Source organism: Bos grunniens, chromosome 21, assembly GCF_055505025.1.
Source record: "Bos grunniens cultivar Pamir isolate PY7600 chromosome 21, Bosgru_T2T1.0, whole genome shotgun sequence".
NCBI classification, from domain to species: Eukaryota; Metazoa; Chordata; class Mammalia; order Artiodactyla; family Bovidae; genus Bos; species Bos grunniens.
Genome location: NC_141185.1, coordinates 45,410,800 through 45,429,960, shown reverse-complemented (window position 1 = coordinate 45,429,960; position 19,161 = coordinate 45,410,800). Strand labels below are relative to the sequence as shown.

Genomic DNA, 19,161 nt, shown 5'->3' with positions numbered 1-19,161 from the left:
TTGGCCAAGAAGTGCTTTTTTTTTTTTTTTTTGGCTATTCTTTGCACTCAATTTTTACCACATTCCACAGGCTTTGATAATTCAGTGTCTTCATTTTTTCTATTATGATTTTATTGTCCCTTACCAGATACAAGTGTTAGTTGCTCAGTCCTGACTCTTTGAGACCCTGTGGACTGTAGCCCTGCCAGACTCCTCTGTCCATGGCATTTCCCAGGCAAGAATACTTGCATTCCCTTCTTCAAGGGATCTTCCCGACCCAGGGATGGAACCTGGGTCTTCTGGATTGCAGATTCTTTACCACGAGCCACCAGTTCAGTTCAGTTCAGTCGCTCAGTCCTGTCCGACTCTTTGTGACCCCATGAATCACAGCACGCCAGGCCTCCCTGTCCATCACCAACTCCCGGAGTTCACCCAGACTCACGTCCATCGAGTCAGTGATGCCATCCAGCCATCTCATCCTCTGTCGTCCCCTTCTCCTCCTGCCCCCAATCCCTCCCAGCATCAGTCTTTTCCAATGAGTCAACTCTTTGCATGAGGTGGCCAAAGTACTGGAGTTTCAGCTTTAGCATCGTTCCTTCCAAAGAAATCCCAGGGCTGCCCTAATTTACTTTGGTACCTTTGAGGGGTTTTGTTTGTTTTTTGAGATTTAGAATACGGTCAATTTTTGGTAATTCAAACACATTTTAAAAAGAAGAAGAAAAGGAAAGAAAAAAGAATCCCTGATCTATATAGATACCAAAAATAGAGGCAGAAGAGGGAGGAGGAAAGGGGGAGGCTGTTACATGTAGAAGGGCTCCACGCTTGCTCCCAGTATTACCACAGGAACAGTGCCCCTCTGGAGAGGTGACTTCGAGGATTCCTAGAGCAGGGGGCCACGTGAAATCACCTTCTCCCCTCTCACGACCTTTCTTGGTCATGCCCTCCGCCCCCTCCTCTTCCAGACGTGAAACTCGCAGAAGGAGAGCCTAGGAACTCGTCCTGGATACAAGTGGGAGGCGCTGCAGTTGGTGAGGAGGGGCCTAAGGGAAGGAAGGGGCCAGCCTTTTAGCCCCGGTAGAACTCCCACCTCCGGGAGCGCTGGGCACCTCGCAAAGGGTACCGCCCCCGCCAGGTCTAGCTGGGGCGGCCCCGCGGCGGGGACGCGCCTCCGCCTCCCAGCCCTGCGGCGGGGACGCGCGCCGGACAGCTCGGGGAGGGGCCGGCGGAGGCGCGCGGCCTCCGGAAGCGCCTTTCCCGGAAGGTAGGGAGGCGGCGCCGGCCTCGGCGATGGCGGTTGGGCGGCCGCACCGCTCTCTCTAGCCTGCGGAGCCGCGCCGCTGGAGGATGGCCTCGCTCGGACCAGCAGTTACGGGCGAGCAGGTCCCGGGGGCTGAAGCGGAGCCGGGCGCCGCGGGGCCGCCGCCGCCGTCGACTTCCTCTCTGGGGCCCCTGCTCCCCCTGAAGCGGGAGCCGCTGTACAACTGGCAGGCGACCAAGGCGTCGCTGAAGGAGCGTTTCGCCTTCCTCTTCAACTCGGAGCTCCTGAGCGATGTGCGCTTCGTGCTGGGCAAGGGCCGCGGCGGCGGCGGCGCTGCCGGGGGCCCGCAGCGCATCCCGGCCCACCGCTTCGTGCTGGCGGCCGGCAGCGCCGTCTTCGACGCCATGTTCAACGGCGGTATGGCCACGACGTCGGCCGAGATCGAGCTGCCCGACGTGGAGCCCGCCGCCTTTCTGGCGCTGCTGAGGTGAGGACGGCCGCCGAGCCGTGACTTTGGGCGAGGCTCTGCTTACCCCCCGGCCTCAGTTTCCTCCCGCGTCGGTGATGCTCGGGGAGGTCGAAACACATTCGTTAGCCGGGACGACTGCCCGCCTTGTCGTTAGGGTAAATACTAGTGTCTGGGGCCCAGGAGCGTGCGTTTTCCCGTTTCCAGTAGCGGGGTTTTTAGGGAATTAGAGACGTGATGAGAACAGAGTTTGGGTCAAGTCGCCCTGATGGCCTATTTGCGATGTTTTAGGTTTTTGGGGGAGACGGGTAGTTGCGGAGTCTTGGAAGACCGATGACGTTTTAATTTTATTTTTTTGTAATTCTTACTCCTTTTTCATTAATATTAGTTGTCATGATCCAGGAAAGTGAACACCTAAACAAATAAGTTTGGTTCTAGCTAGCTTGCATTCCTGCAGACAAGATTATGTTTGCTAAAAAAACACAATCTTCCTATCAGTGTTAGAATTGGCTTTTTGATTATGTGAGGATAGAAGATTGACTTCTGATTAATATTATTTAATGGAGGGAGCTAATAGTCTGGCATTATTAGCTGTTATTCACAAAAGTCCATTTAGGAAGGTGTAAGTATTGTAAAGAAAGCTGAGCGCCGAAGAATTGATGCTTTTGAACTGTGGTGTTGAAGGAGACTCTTGAGAGTCCCTTGAACTGCAAGGAGATCCAACCAGTCCATTCTAAAGATCAGTCCTGGGTGTTCCTTGGAAGGAATGATGCTAAAGCTGAAACTCCAATACTTTGGCCACCTTATGCGAAGAGTTGACTCATTGGAAAAGACCCTAATGCTGGGAGGGATTGGGGGCAGGAAGAAAAGGGGACGACAGAGGATGAGATGGCTGGATGGCATCACCGACTCGATGGACGTGAGTTTGGGTGAACTCCGGGAGTTGGTGATGGACAGGGAGGCCTGGCGTGCTGTGATTCATGGGGTCGCAAAAAGCGACTGAACTGAACGACTGAGCGACTGAACTGAACTGAACTGAACTGAAGTATTGTTTTATACAGTTTTATTAATGAGACTGAGCCCCAAAGAAGTCAAGTAACTTGACGGAGGTAACAGAGCCAGCCCATACCAGAGACCATTGGGTTTCATTATGATATGGTTTTAGCTGCCTGAATAGAATGTATTGTTAAAACAACAGGCTTGGACGGTACTGAGGCATAACAGGTAGGTCAGGGAACAGATAAGTTCTCCACAAAGGCTCACAGCTCACTGAGGAAGATCAGTAGGAAATGGAATACAAAGTTAACACAGGTAGAAAGTAATACCAAAATCCCATTAAAAAATGAATAAAGGACAGGATAGATCATTTAGGGTAAAAAATATAATTAGCAGCCAGTGTTTAACCTCATTAACAATTAAAGAAGTGCAAATTAAAAGTACAGTACTTTTCCTCTTCTTACAAACCCTCCAGTTTTTTTGTGTTATTTTGTGTGTGTGTGTGTGAAGATAACATCTGGCAAGACCTTTCCGACAAAGGTGGTAGGAAAACAGTTTGGCATTGTAGATTATTTTCCCCACAGGTAGGAAGTAGTCAAGTACTGAAAATGTTCCACACAAAAATATTTAAGCAGGACTATTTATAGTAGTGAGGAAGTAGTGTAGCAGAGGGAATGGTTTTAACAGTGGTAGGTCCATCTGATGGTATGTGGTGCAGCTGCTAAGCAGAGCACCGAAACCCACACCAGTATTCTTGCCTGGAGAATCCCATGGACAGAGGAGTTTGGTGGGCTGTGGTCCATAGGGTTGCAGAGAGTTGACTGAAGTGACTTAGCAGGAATGCATCTACCAAGTAGGATAGTCATGAAGACTAGATAATAAGAAGACTAGATTATTGTAGGGACAAAAATGTGTATAATTAGCATTTGAAACAGTGCTCACAGTAATTAAAAACTGAGAAAAGAAACAGCAAAGATATACTTAGAGAAAGGGAGAGAGGAACTATACTGAAATGCTAACCAAAGTTGTGTTGGAGTGGCAAGATGGTGTTGACTTGTTTTTCATTTGTTTCTCATATGTTTTGTAATTTAGTTCAGTTACATTTATAAAAGGAAAAACAACAACAGCTCAAAAGCTAATATCTAGATCATTTTGGGATTTGGTTTGAAGTTGACTGGGAGCATTGGTTCTGCTGCTTTAGATTTTCTAAATTGGAAGTACTTTTTAATGAATTGTTGGTTCACCTTCATTGTAATCACCTGTTAAATTCTTAATTCGCTTCCTCCCTCCTCACAATATTGTAATGTTTGCCAGTGGGACCTTGAGAGCATATTTAATACTCTTCCCTGAATCTGATATTGGCTGTGTTTGAGAGCCACTGATCTAAATATCATTGGGTAGGTTTTTCTTTTAAAAAATACAGAGATTGCTACGATAAGAATGTAGAGAGAAAATACTGGTTTCATATTTTCACTGAAACTGTTAATCAGTCCGTTGTTTCCCACGAATAGAAAATAAGTGAATTCATCTGAGTCCTTGAAATTTTTCTAGTTTCAGTGTGGTCATGGGTACTTATACTTCTTCAGGCTCTAGTCATTGTTTTATTCTGAAAGTGATCTCTGGACTGATTTTTAAACTTAGGTTATTGGCTGGTTGTGAAGCAGAGATGCTGTACTTAACGTATTATTGTGTGACAAAAAAATGTCTCATGGTACTTACTGAGGTTGAAAAGCAGGTTAGCTTGGGCATACTTTTATGTTTACAACTTGAATTAAACATTACTTAAAGGCTTTTGAACTTGAGTGTGAAGCACTTTAAGTAACTGCTCATTTTGATCTGCCAGACCTTTAAGTGATGTTCTTAGTTGTTCATTTGAAAAACACTGCCTTCCTTGTACTATTTTAGATATTGGATACAGCAGTGAACAATAGGAAGTCCCTGCCCTCTCAGAGTTAATCATCTAGTAGGGAGAAACAAAGACAAAATGTCAAGTACAAAAAAGTGTTTTAAGGAAAGATGATCAACCTGTGGGAGAAGGACCATTCATCGCAAGGAAAAACATGTTTAAGCCCCAAAATTTCTCCTGTTAGACAAACTGCAAGAGTAAACCAGTGTGATCTGAACAGATAGAATAAGGGGGAAAGTAATAGAAGATGAGGTCAACAAGATAGGCTGGCCAGGATTGTGCACAGCTGTAGAGCCCATGGAAGGACTTGGATTCCCCGTCTATGGTGGGAATCCTTTGAAAGGTTTTGAGCGGGGAGTTGATAGGAAACGTGAAAGTGTTAGTCACCCAGTAGTGTCCCATTCTTTGTGGCCCCACCAGGACTGCATAGCCCGCCAGGCTTGTCTGTCCATGGAGTCAGGGGTTGCTATGATCTGGTTTAAAAACTCCTAGCAGTTGTTTGGAGATTAGACTGTGGAAGGAGTAAAAGGAGCAGGTGACAGCTGTTCCACAGGTTCTGTCTTTAGCTGTTGTCTTCCTTTCTCCCATTAACCTATGGCGCTACATACTACCCCAGCGGTACTGTGAAACGTCTACTCAACCCAAACCGAGTTTCCAACTGGACAGTCACAAATGAGTGTCTATTTAGTACACATGCAGATGGACTGTCAACAATAAAAATATCTTAACACTTAATGAGTGCTTGCCATGTTCTGCTTACTGTTGTTCCTGAGCACCTTGTGTGAACCCAAATTTCAGAACAGTCTTTGAGGCAGGCATACTTCATATGTCCTGTCTCAGGCAGCTTTTGTCATAATAATGCTATAAAGCACCCCAGAAATCGAGGGCTTAGAAAAACAATCGTGTATTCTTCCTCTGAATATTCTTGTTATGTGGGTCAGTTGGGGATGTCTCAGGTGGGCTTGGCTCCAGGTTGTAGTTTGGTTCCATTATGTTCCATTTGTTTCTCATCCTGTTTGGACCAGTCTTGAAGGTTCTACTCAATTCTCTTGATTTTTTTTTTGGCATTGCTTCAAACAGATCACGGAGAAGGCAATGGCACCCTGCTCCAGTACTTTTACCTGGAAAAATCCCATGGATGGAGGAGCCTGGTAGGCTGCAGTCCATGGGGTCGCACAGAGTCGGACACGACTGAGCAACTTCACTTTCACTTTTCACTTTCATGCATTGGAGAAGGAAATGGCAACCCACTCCAGTGTTCTTGCCTGGAGAATCCCAGGGATAGGGGAGCCTGGTAGGCTGCCGTCTGTGGAGTCACACAGAGTCGGACACGACTGAAGTGACTTAGCATAGTATAGCATAGCATAGCAAACAGATCACACTGCCTTTAGACTCAGCTCACTTCATTCTTCACGCTGTTAACAAAGTTATCTCTCTGATATCTAGACATTATCACAGTACTCCCCTGAATCTCTTAATGACTTCTATTTGCGTATGGGATGCATTTAAACATTTTAGCCGATATGCAAGACCTTTATGATTTGATATCTCTTCCTCTCCGTCTACTGAGTACCCCAGTCCTGCTGATGGTCTTTTTCTTATTTTAATACTTGCCTTCTAATGCCTCCTTGCCTTTGTACTTCTTTGTCTGCCTAGAAGGTTTACACACTTAATTATTACCCTTCAGATATACTTGAGGCTTTATCTCTTTATGAAACGTCGCTGCTGGCAGATTTGTGCTCTGCCTCATGTAATGTCATGTATTGAGTTTTTTATCTGTTGCTGTAGAACAATCCACTCCAACACTTAGTGGCTTAAACATAGTCTTATTATCTTTCACAGCTGTGTGAGAGGTTCTTCTAGCATATTCTTCAGGTCTCCCATGCAGTCAGAGTCTGATAGCTGTTGAGGCAAGGGTCATCTGGAGGTTTGATTCACATTATGGTTTGGCTGAGCCTTTCTCTCTCTCCATGGCTCCTGCAGCTGATCTTTGCAAGGTTAGCCTGACTTCCTGGCGAGCAGCAGGCCATGGCTCCTGAAAGCACAAAAGTAGGAGCTTCTGCATCCTCAGAGTTTAGGCCCCAGGCTGGCAGAGTGTTACTTGTGCCACGTTCTGTTGATTAAAGGGAATCAATCAGGACGAGCCCAGAATCATTATGGGACAGCTCTGTGTAAAGGTCTGGATCACAGAAAGCATGATTAATTGGGGCCATCTTTAGAGATTATTTATCAAATCATGCCTAATGTATAATGCTGTTATAATTATGACATTACTTTTTAATCGTTTTATTACCAAACCATGAGCTTTTTGTGCACAGTGTTGTCTGTGTTTGTATTTCTGGGACCTGTCTATTATTATATAGTCCTCAGTAAATGCTTTTGAGGAAAATGAATGAATCAGTAGTGACACAGTTTCTTGTACATAATCTTACGATTTTTCTATTTTACAATGAAGTTTGTACCTTAGTCGTTTAATTTTTAAATTGGATTAAATGTAACCTAAGTTTTCAATTTTGGAAAGGCATTCATCTTCAGGAAAAAAACAGAAATAGTTTGATGACCTGTAATTATTTCTCTGTGCTCTTGTTCTTAGAGGTAGTGTATTAGGAATGTTAATTTTAAAATGCAATGTACTGTGGTAATATTATGTTTAATTTTAAGTTATAATTTGTAAATATTGGCTTACAGAGTTTTTTTTAATTGCAGCACTGTTAGTAATTAAATAAGATGTGAGAAAAACATGTATGTAAAGTATGAATCGGGGTGATTCTTGGATTTTTAAGTAGCCTTTTTTCTACTAGAAATGAAAATGATTTCCCTATCAATAGCTAGAAACTTGTACTGAGCTGTGTAGTTGACTAACGTGTATTTATTAAATCTTTGCGAGGTGCCAAAACTGAGCCTGGTGCTGTAGGAAAATATGGGAAAAAATATAGAAACACAGAGTTCCCTTTCTTACAGTTATAGTCTTGTATTTATTTATAACTTGCATTGCTCCAAAAACAATTTAAAATGTCTACCAAGAAACACAGAGGTAAGAAATAAATTGTCAAGATGCTGCTAATATAAAAATACATGCTATACACACTCTACAGACTTAATTTTGATCATTTTAGCAACTATTACGAAAAGGGAAAGCTGGCCAGTCAGTTACAGTTCACAGTGTTTGTCAGATTAAAAACAGGCCAACTGCTTAAGGGATGCACAACTTTTATCTGATAATAGATCAGATCAGATCAGTCACTCAGTCATGTCCGACTCTTTGCGACCCCATGAATCACAGCACGCCAGGCCTCCCTGTCCATCACCAACTCCGGAGTTCACTCAGACTCAAGTCCATCGAGTCAGTGATGCCATCCGGCCATCTCATCCTCTGTCGTCCCCTCTCCTGCCCCCAGTCCCTCCCAGCATCAGAGTCTTTTCCAATGAGTCAACTCTTTGCATGAGATGGCCAAAGTACTGGAGTTTCAGCTTTAGCATCATTCCTTCCAAAGAAATCCCAGGGCTGATCTCCTTCAGAATGGACTGGTTGGATCTCCTTGCAGTCCAAGGGACTCTCAAGAGTCTCCTCCAACACCACAGTTCAAAAGCATCAAGTCTTCGGCGCTCAGCCTTCTTCACAGTCCAACTCTCACATCCATACATTACCACAGGAAAAACCATAGCCTTGACTAGACGAACCTTTGTTGGCAAAGTAATGTCTCTGCTTTTGAATGTGCTATCTAGGTTGGTCATAACTTTCCTTCCAAGGAGTAAGCGTCTTTTAATTTCATGACTGCAGTCACCATCTGCAGTGATTTTGAAGCCCAGAAAAATAAAGTCTACACTGTTTCCACTGTTTCCCCATCTATTTCCCATGAAGTGGTGGGACCGGATGCCATGATCTTCGTTTTCTGAATGTTGAGCTTTAAGCCAACTTTTTCACTCTCCACTTTCACTTTCATCAAGAGGCTTTTGAGTTCCTCTTCACTTTCTGCCATAAGGGTAGTGTCATCTGCATATCTGAGGTTATTGATATTTCTCCCGGCAATCTTGATTCCAGCTTGTGTTTCTTCCAGTCCAGCGTTTCTCATGATGTACTCTGCATATAAGTTAAATAAACAGGGTGACAATGTACAGCCTTGACGTACTCCTTTTCCTATTTGGAACCAGTCTGTTCTTCCATGTCCAGTTCTAACTGTTGCTTCCTGACCTGCATACAAATTTCTCAAGAGGCAGATCAGGTGGTCTGGTATTCCCATCTCTTTCAGCATTTTCCACAGTTTCTTGTGATCCATACAGTGAAAGGCTTTGGCATAGTCAATAAAGCAGAAATAGATGTTTTTCTGGAACTCTCTTGCTTTTTCGATGATCCAGTGGATGTTGGCAATTTGATCTCTGGTTCCTCTGCCTTTTCTAAAACCAGCTTGAACATCTGGAAGTTCACGGTTCACGTGTTGCTGAAGCCTGACTTAGAGAATTTTGAGCATTACTTTACTAGCATGTGAGATGAGTGCATTTGTGCGGTAGTTTGAGCCTTCTTTGGCATTGCCTTTCTTTGGGATTGGAATGAAAACTGACCTTTTTCAGTCCTGTGGCCACTGCTGAGTTTTCCAAATTTGCTGGCATATTGAGTGCATCACTTTCACAGCATCATCTTTCAGGATTTGAAATAGCCCAACTGGAGTTCCATCACCTCCACTAGCTTTGTTGGTAGTGATGCTTTCTAAGGCCCACTTGACTTCACGTTCCAGGATGTCTGGCTCTAGGTGAGTGATCACACCATCGTGATTATCTGGGTCGTGAAGACCTTTTTTGTACAGTTCTTCTGTGTATTCTTGCCATCTCTTCTTAATATCTTCTGCTTCTGTTAGGTCCATACCATTTCTGTCCTTTTTCGAGCCCATCTTTGCATGAAATGTTCCTTTGGTATCTCTGATTTTCTTGAAGAGATCTCTAGTCTTTCCCATTCTGTTGTTTTCCTCTTTTTCTTTGCATTGATCACTGAAGAAGGCTTTCATATCTCTTCTTGCCATTCTTTGGAACTCTGCATTCAGATGTTTATATCTTTCCTTTTCTCCTTTGCTTTTTGCTTCTCTTCTTTTCACAGCTATTTGTAAGGCCTCCCCAGACAGCCATTTTGCTTTTTTGCATTTCTTTTCCATGGGGATGGTCTTGATCCCTGTCTCCTGTACAATGTCACAAACCTCATTCCATAGCTCATCAGGCACTCTATCTATCAGATCTAGGCCCTTAAATCTATTTCTCACTTCCACTGTATAATCATAAGGGATTTGATTTAGGTCATACCTGAATGGTCTAGTGGTTTTCCCTACTTTGTTCAATTTAAGTCTGAATTTGGCAATAAGGAGTTCATGATCTGAGCCACAGTCAGCTCCCGGTCTTGTTTTTGCTGACTGTATAGAGCTTCTCCATCTTTGGCTGCAAAGAATATAATCAATCTGATTTTGGTGTTGACCATCTGGTGATGTCCATGTGTAGAGTCTTCTCTTGTGTTGTTGGAAGAGGGTGTTTGTTATGACCAGTGCATTTTCTTGGCAAAACTCTATTAGTCTTTGCCCTGCTTCATTCCGTATTCCGAGGCCAAATTTGCCTGTTACTTCAGGTGTTTCTTGACTTCCTACTTTTGCATTCCAGTCCCCTATAATGAAAAGAACATTCATCTTTTTTGGGTGTTAGTTCTAAAAGGTCTTGGAGGTCTTCATAGAACCGTTCAACTTCAGGTTCTTCAGCGTTACTGGTTGGGGCATAAACTTGGATTACTGTGATATTGAATGGTTTGCCTTGGAAACGAACAGAGATCATTCTGTCGTTTTTGAGATTGCATCCAAGTACTGCATTTCGGAATCTTTTGCTGACCATGATGGCTACTCCTTTTCTTCTGAGGGATTCCTGCCTGCAGTAGTAGATATAATGGTCATCTGAGTTTAATTCATCCATTCCAGTCCATTTCAGTTTGCTGATTCCTAGAATGTCGACATTCACTCTTGCCATCTCTTGTTTGACCACTTCCAATTTGCCTTGATTCATGGACCTGACATTCCAGGTTCCTATGCAGTATTGCTCTTTACAGCATTGGACCTTGCTTCTATCACTAGTCACATCCACAGCTGGGTATTGTTTTTGCTTTGGCTCCATCCCTTCATTCTTTTTGGAGTTATTTCTCCACTGATCTCCCGTAGCATATTGGGCACCTACTGACCTGGGGAATTCCTCTTTCAGTATCCTATCATTTTGCCTTTTCATACTGTTCATGGGGTTCTCAAGGCAAGAATACTGAAGTGGTTTGCTATTCCCTTCTCCAGTGGACCACATTCTGTCAGATCTCTCCACCATGACCCGCCCATCTTGGGTTGCCCCACGGGCATGGCTTAGTTTCATTGAGTTAGACAAGGCTGTGGTCCTAGTGTGATTAGATTGACTAGTTTTCTGTGAGTATGGTTTCAGTGTGTCTGCCCTCTGATGCCCTCTGCAACACCTTCCGTCTTACTTGGGTTTCTCCTACCTCAGGCGTGGGGTATCTCTTCACGGCTGCTCCAGCAAAGCGCAGGCAATGCTCCTTACCTTGGACAAGGGGTATCTCCTCACCACCACCCTTCCTGACCTTCAACGTGGGATAGCTCCTCTAGGCCCTCCTGTGCCCGTGCAGCCACGGCGTGGGGTTGGTCTTCCCGGCCACCGCAATTCCTGATGCTATCCCATCATAAAGAAGGCATTACTGAGATGAATAGTGTCCTTAACCTACATCTTTAGATATAAATATAGATGTTTCTTAAATATATTCAAGCCAAAGATATATTACCAAGGTATAGTTTCAGTTCAGTTCAGTCACTCAGTCACGTCTGACTCTTTGCGACCCCATGGACTGAAGCACACGAGGCTTCCCTGTCCATCACCAACTCCCGGAGTTTACCCAAATTCATGTCCATTGAGTTGGTGATGCCATCCAACCATCTCATCCTCTGTTGTCCCCTTCTCCTCTTGCCCTCAATCTTTCCCAGCATCAAGGTCTTTTCCAGTGAGTCAGTTCTTTGCATCAGGTGGCCAAAGTATTGGAGCTTCAGCTTCAGCATCAGTCCTTCCAATGAATATTCAGGACTGATTTCCTTTAGGATGGACTGGTTGGATCTCCTTGCAGTTCAAGGGACTCTCAAGAGTCTTCTCCGACACCCCAGTTCAAAAGCATCAATTCTTTGGCGCTCAGCTTTCTTTATAGTCCAACTCTCACATCCATACATGACTACTAGAAAAACCATGGCTTTGACTATACGGACCTTTGTTAGCAAAGTAATGTCTCTGCTTTTTAATATTCTCTCTAGGTTCGTCATAGCTTTTCTTCCAAGGAGCAAGCATCTTTTAATTTCATGCCTGCAGTCACCATCTGCAGTGATTTTGAAGCCCCCCAAAATAAAAGTCTCTCACTATTTCCCTATTTCCCATGAAGTGATGGGACCAGATGCCATGATTTTAGTTTTCTGAATGTTGAATTTTAAGCCAACTTTTCCACTCTGCTCTTTCACTTTCATCAAGCTCTTTAGTTTTTTGCTTTCTTCCGTAAGGGTGGTGTCATCTGCTTATCTGAGGTTATTGATATTTCTCCCTGCAATCTTGATTCCAGCTTGTGCTTCATCCAGCCTGGCATTTTGCATGATGTATTCTGCATGTAAGTGAAATAAACAGGGTGACAGTATACAGCCTTGACATACTCCTTTCCCGATTTGGAACCAGTCTGTTGTTCCATGTCCAGTTCTAACTGTTGCTTCTTGACCTACATAAAGATTTCTCAGGAGGCAAGTAAGGTGGTCTGGTATTCCCATCTCTTGAAGAATTTTCCACACTTCCTTGTGATCCACATAGTCAGAGGCTTTGGCAGAGTCAATAAAGCAAAAGTAGATGCTTTTCTGGAACTCTCTTGCTTTTTCGATGATCCAGTGGATGTTGGCAATTTGATCCATCTCTGGTTCCTCTGCCTTTTCTAAATCCAGCTTGAACATCTGGAAGTTCAGTTCATGGTTCACGTACTGCTGAAGCCTGGCTTGGAGAATATTGAGCATTACTTTGCTAGCGTATGAGATGAGTGCAATTGTGCAGTATTGTGAGCATTCTTTGGCATTGCCTTTCTTTGGAATTGGAATGAAAACAGACCTTTTCTAGTCCTGTGGCCAGTGCTGAGTTTTCCAAATTTGGCATATTGAGTGCAGCACTTTCACAGCATCATCTTTTAGGATTTTAGGTAGCTCAACTGGAATTCCATCACCTTCTCTAGCTTTGTTCATAGTGATGGTTCCAAAGGCCCACTTGACTTTGCATTCCAGGATGTCTGCCTTTAGATGAGTGGTCATACCATTGTGGTTATCTGGGTCATGAAAGGCAACTTGAATGGAGTTGTGGGCCATATGTTAGTGACTCAGTCGTGTCCGACTCTGTGCGACCCTGTGGACTGCAGCCCACCAGGCTCTTCTGTCTGTTGGATTTTCCAGGCAAGAATACTGAAGGGCCTTGCCATTCCCTTCTCCAGGAAATCTTCCCGACCTCCGGATCAAGCCCACATCTCCTGCATTGCAGGCAGGTTCTTTACCACTGAGCCACCAGGGAAGCCCTGTGGGCCATATAGTATAGTCTGAAAACACAATTCTTTGGTTCCTGGAATGTTCTTCCTACCCTCTTTTCATGTTTTGGATCTTAAGTAGAAGTTCTTGTGGGAACCTTTTCCAGCTCTTTTTGTCAGGGACCCCAATTATAGATTGTTACAGAACCATGTACTTCAGTTTTGTGGAACTGGTTTCCTTAAGCTTGAATCTATTCAAACAATGGTAATAAAGGCCCTGCATCTCAGCTCTATAGTTTATAACTCTAGTAATTTTTGCCTGAAAACAAACTAAGACAAATATGAAGACTTCTTCCTATCTGTCCCTTAAAAACTTAATCGGTTTCTCGTTTAAGAAGGGAATTGAGCATGTTGTTAGCCTTCTGTCTGTTCCAGTTAAAATGACTATATAGAGAAATACAAAAGAAATAAACCCATTACAGTGAAGACAAAAAGGGAGAGAGGTTGGAAGGCAGTGTAGAAAAGGGACAAGGCAGTTGGAAGTGTGTTGATAATGAAGTGGAGTGGCTGGAGCCCAGAATCCAGAGAAGGAAGAGCTGTGGTGGAGGTGGGGGCTGTCTTTCCTGGCTGAGCCCCAGCATGGCTCTAGGTTGAGAGCTGGTGGTGAGCAAGGTGAAATGAGAAGGTCATCCCCTCAACCAGCTCTTGTATGCTAACCATTGCACGCCACCCCCACCCCTGCCCCTGCCCCCGCCCCCCTCCGCAATAGCTGACAGTCTCCTCTTGACAGAAACTAGACAAACCACCTGGGGAGAACGAGGATGCTGGCTTATCTTAGGGAATTCAGGGTGATGGCATTGAAAGGGGGTGGAGGAGGTGTGGTATCTGACCTAAAGGCTGCTTTCCCACTCTCAGGTAAGGTGTCAGACGAGCCTCCCACATACACAGCTCCCCACCCACCTCTCCATCTTGGAGAAGGTTTTAGCTGGAAAGCAGTCCTGCTTACACAACAGCAAAGAAAACACACCAGCTACTGGAATGGTCACTGGAGATAATCATTAAACTTTGACGTATAAGGACAATCAGAATATGAATGAATGATAAAGACCAAGAACAGCTGGTCCTCAAGGAAATAGGTAATTCAGGGAACAGAAAGGAACTTTTAAAACTTGGAGACTGAGAACATTTTTCACATCCATAAAAATGAGACATGGTACTGTGGAGTTAAAAAAAAGTACTCAAGAGGCAAGAATGCTTAGAAATTTAACTGTATGATTGCTAGGGGAAAAATAGAAGGGCTGGAACACTTGAAATCTTGTGAAATATAGAGGAAAATAGAGATAAAAAATGAAGCAGTATAAAAAATAAATAGCTAATGTTTACTAAGTATTTGTGTGTATTTTAACTGATACTAATCCTCACCAGAGCATTATGAAGAAGATACTGTTGTACAAATCTCTTTAACAGAGAGGAGCACAGTGATAACTTATTTAAAGTCATGTAGCTAGGAAGTGTGATAGATTCAAACTCAAGCAATCTCTTCTTGAGTCCAGGCAAATTAAGAGGGCTCCCACCTGACTGGCCTGAGAGTCTAACACTGAAAGCAGTCAGAGCCCAGAGATGGTGTGTTATGGTAGACAGCTCTTGTGTTTCCTCAGCCTGTTAACCCATCTTTAAAATGCAGGTAGCAGCACCTCCCTTCTTTGTGAGAGGATTAAATGAATTGGCATCTGTCACATGATAGAGACTCAACAAATGCTAATTTTCCCTCCTCTTTTTATTCATCCCCCTACCCCTAACTATAAGAGACTTAAGGTTTTTTTTAATTCTGTGCACTCATCACTAAATGACATGTGTCATTAAGTGAGTATTATGAGGGTGGTACAGATGGATGGCTTGAAGGGTTTTGGAAAAATGTTTGAAAACAATGTAATCTTGAAAAACAGCAACCTTTACTTTTGCACCTGAGTTGTAAGGGAGTCACTCAATTGTGTCCGACTTTTTGTGAACCAGGCTCCTCTGTTCATGGGATTCTCCAGGCAAGAATACTGGAGTGGGTAGCCATACCCTTCTCCAGGGGATCTTCCCTACCCAGGGATCAAACCCCGGGTCTCCTGCATTGCAGGGAGATTCTTTACCATCTGAACCACCAGGGAAGGATGGGAGTGAACAGCTTCCACTGGAAGTAGTTGTAAGGATAATGATCTTATTGGAGGGATGCCAGCATTTGGTTAAAGTGGGAAGTTGGGGGATGTAACCAGTTAGAATTTGATCTTGGGCAGTGATTCTGGCCACCAGAATAGAGAAATTGAAAAGCAAAGAAAAGGGACATGAACTAGAACCTCCTTTCCTCACTCACTCTACTGTATAGTGTTCTGAAAGATATTCATGGTTCTAAGTCTTAATACGTATTGCTAAAATAAAATACTTGTTCTCAATGCCTTATTTCTCCAGCACCCTCAGCTGCTCTGAGTGTAACTGAGAATTGGGCAGTAAGCTCAAGGGTCTCTGAGGAACGGCAGAAGAACTAAAATGAATATGCAGTAGCTTCAGTATAATTCAGCAGGAACTGCCCAGGCCTTCTCTGAGATTCTTATCCTCTATGTGTACTTCTAGGAATCTGATTTATCTAGTAACAGGTAGAATCAGCTCCTGAGGCGGTGGGTAAGGTGGTATTGGTTTGGTAGTATTTCAAGAGAAAATTGGACTTATATACCCAAAAGCACATAGCAGTATGGGGTTATTTAAGATATCATTAAACTGTTTTATTCTTCTGAACCCCTGTACTCTAGTCTTTGGTCATAATACTAATTCTGGGATAATAAGGAAAGGTTAAAAGATGCCCAGAATAAGAAGATACCGTCATCAGGAAATAAATGGATGTTTTGACATTTAGAGATGTGAACTTAAGCTGTCTGTAAGTTTGTTTAAGTGAACATTTTTTGATGAAGAAGAGAGAAAGCTGCTCTGGAGTGCTAAAAGGCCTTTAAAAATTTGGCTTGAAGACTTAACTTTAGTCTCTATAAATGGAGACTGCCTACCTCTCAGGATTGAGTCAGAGTAAAATGAGGTGATGTATGTGCAAATAACCTGGGAAGTCTGATGTGCTTTTCAAGTTATTTTTCACTTTGCTCATTATCTTTTCAAATATTCCTCAGAGACTTAACTCCAATGGATTGCTTGTCTAAAACCCTCCTGACTGTCTCTGCAATTTCCACTTGCTTCCCAGATTTCTGTATTCAGATGAAGTTCAAATTGGCCCAGAAACAGTTATGACGACTCTTTATACGGCTAAGAAGTATGCAGTCCCAGCCTTGGAAGCTCATTGTGTGGAATTTCTCACCAAACATCTCAGGGCAGATAATGCCTTCATGTTACTTACGCAGGTAAGTTGATGTAGCTAAGGTATGTATCTTTTAACTTTAAAAATTGTGTTTAATTGTATATGAATGTTTAATATTTCCTGGAGAATTAGTCTGAGATCATCATTTTTAAAGCATATGAAGTCTTCTGATTTCATTGAGGGAAATATATCAGGTTCATGTGATTTTAGAATAGAAAAACAAAGTAGAGTTAATGTATCATATTACATTAAGAATGTAATGTAATGTAATGAAGAAACTGAAGAAAGTGTTAGTCACTCAGTTGTGTCCAACTCTTTGAGACCCCACAGACTGTAGCCCATCAGGCTCATCTGTCCGTGGAATTCTCCAGGCAAGGATACTGGAGTAGGTTGCCATTCCCTTCTGCAAGGGATCTTCCTGACCCAAGGATCAAACCCAGGTTTCCTGCATTGCAGGCATCGCAAGCAGGTTCTTTACCGTCTGAGCCAAGCCTTAATGTAAATAGGGTGTTTCATCTCTGTAAAGTTACATAGCTGTTTAGGGTTGGAGTTGAGAGTAGTGTCCAGCGTTGTTTCTGCTGTGATTGAGAGTAGGAGAGTTTGAAGCTTTCTGGACCTTAGTGCTCTATTTTTGTTGGGTCTGAAATTAACATTGAGTATTTCAAGTCCAGAGCAGTTGTAAGATTTACTGTATTCTGTCAGCTTGGTGACCCACTTCTGGAGGGTTTAGAATTTATTTTTATTTTTGAACACCAAAAACATTTTGTATTGGGGTATAGCCAATTAACAATGTTGGGATACTTTCAGTTGAACAGCGAAGGGCTCAGCCGTAGATATACATGTATCCATCCTCCCTCAGACTCCCCTCCCATCCACACTGGGACAAAACATTGAGCAGAGTTCCATGTGCTATATAATAGGTTTTTGTTGGTTATCCATTTTTAATATAACAATGTGTACATGACTTTTCCAGAGTCCTCAACTGTACCTTCCCCCTGGCAACCATGAGTTCATTTTCTAAATCTTTCTGTGAGTCTCTTTGTGTTTTGAAAGTAAGTTCATTTGTATCATTTCTTTTTTCATTCTACATGTAAGGGATGTCATATGATATTTTGGAGAAGTTAAAATTTAAGAATATTCTTTCTTTGACACTTATGAAAATTTTCAACGAGTATACTTTAAATACAGAAAAGTGCACACATCATGATACGTGTATAGTCTGAATATTTACATACTGAACACATTTATGGAACCATTAACCAATCCTCAACATACACTATCTAGCACTTGTTAAATGCCTATAATCTGAGCTTCATACTTGAGATATAAGTAAATCGATTTTTTTTTTCTTAGATAAGGTAATGATACCCTTTTACGAATTGTTTACAAAAATCCTAAGCTAGTCTGTAACTCAGTGCCAGGTGGTGAATTGTGTCCTCAGAATTCACATGTTGAAATTTTAATCCCCAGGACCCTCAGAATGTGACCTTACTTGGAGATAGGGTCTTTACAGAGGTGAGAGAGTTAAAATGAGGGGGGTGGGGGGGATGTCTAAGTTGATAATATGTAATCCTGCTGAATATTAGTAGTGGAAATAATCACAGATATTCCTTAACTTAACCCTCTCATTTTGCACATGAAAAAACTAAAACCTGACTAGTTAACTACCTGCCCAGAGTCTCACAACAGGCTGGGTGGAGTCAGACTTGTTTCCCATTGTGCATGCATTCTGTCACATCACAAATGATGATACTTCTTTTTGTAAATCTTTGGTCATTGAGTATTTATAGTTACAGAAGAAAGAACATGCTGATGTCACCTCTTCTTGGACATAATCACAGAACTCCATGTCTGTGTGTATTGTACACCAGACACAGGTTATTCCATTTGTATATATTATCACATTTACTCCTTCTTTAAGCTGTGATGATATTTATTATTATTATTATCCCCCTTTCAAAGATGAAATAGAAGCTTAAAGAGGTAAATGTCTAACGTAAGGTAAGATAGCAAGTGGTAAAAGGTCTCAACCTTAAACCAGTAGAGTATGGTGATATTGATAATAACTGCAAGATGTATTGAGTGACTTAGTGTGTGCCAGGTCCCATTCTAAATACTTTGTATGCATTAATTCATTTAATCTTTACAATAACTTTAGGAGTTGTAGCTATCCTCGGTGAAGATTTTCTTATCATCCCCTTTTTATATAGAAGCACAGAGAGGTGAAATAACTCAATAAAGATTATATAACTAACAAGTGATATCTGTTGTTCAGTTGCTAAGTCTCATCCGACTCTTTTGCGACCGACCCCATGGAATGAAGCCCGCCAGGCTCCTCTGTCCGTGGGATTTCCCAGGCAGAAATACTGGAGTGGGTTGCCATTTCCTTCTCCAGGGCATCTTCCTGACCGGGGAATCACTTGCATCTCCTGCATTGGCAGGTGGATTCTTTACCACTTGCATTTTTTTTTTTCCTTTTCTGAACTTGTGATGAAAATCTAATGAAGAAGTTGATCATCATGATTCTTTGTTGTCTGAAGAATTTTATTGTGTGTGAAGAGGGTCACTTAACTACTTTCATTTTTTTTAATTCAGTCATAAAATTTAGAAACCAGTAGGACTTTCCTAGCTGTCCAGTGGTTAAGGCTCCGAGCTTCCACTGCAG

General features: G+C 42.7%; 1 protein-coding gene across 12 annotated transcripts in view; it reads left to right on the top strand.

Annotated features, from left to right (window-relative positions):
- Positions 1 to 1,226: 1,226 nt before the first annotated feature.
- The window catches only part of BTBD1 (BTB domain containing 1), a 51,833-nt gene continuing 33,898 nt past the window's right edge, over positions 1,227 to 19,161 (top strand). For 5 of the 12 annotated variants that reach the window (XR_015149974.1, XR_015149973.1, XM_086364263.1 and 2 more), the window contains exons 1-3: positions 1,227 to 1,724; positions 16,383 to 16,539; positions 17,967 to 18,011. Coding sequence is in view for 8 of the 12 variants with exons in the window: in XM_086364263.1 (XP_086220389.1) it covers positions 1,324 to 1,724; positions 16,383 to 16,539; positions 17,967 to 18,011 (603 nt within the window). In the remaining 4 variants the exon portion in view is untranslated. Of the gene's footprint in view, positions 1,725 to 16,382; positions 16,540 to 17,234; positions 17,549 to 17,966; positions 18,012 to 19,161 lie in introns of those variants that run through there. The other 7 variants (XR_015149976.1, XR_015149975.1, XM_086364264.1 and 4 more) reach the window with 2 other exon arrangements.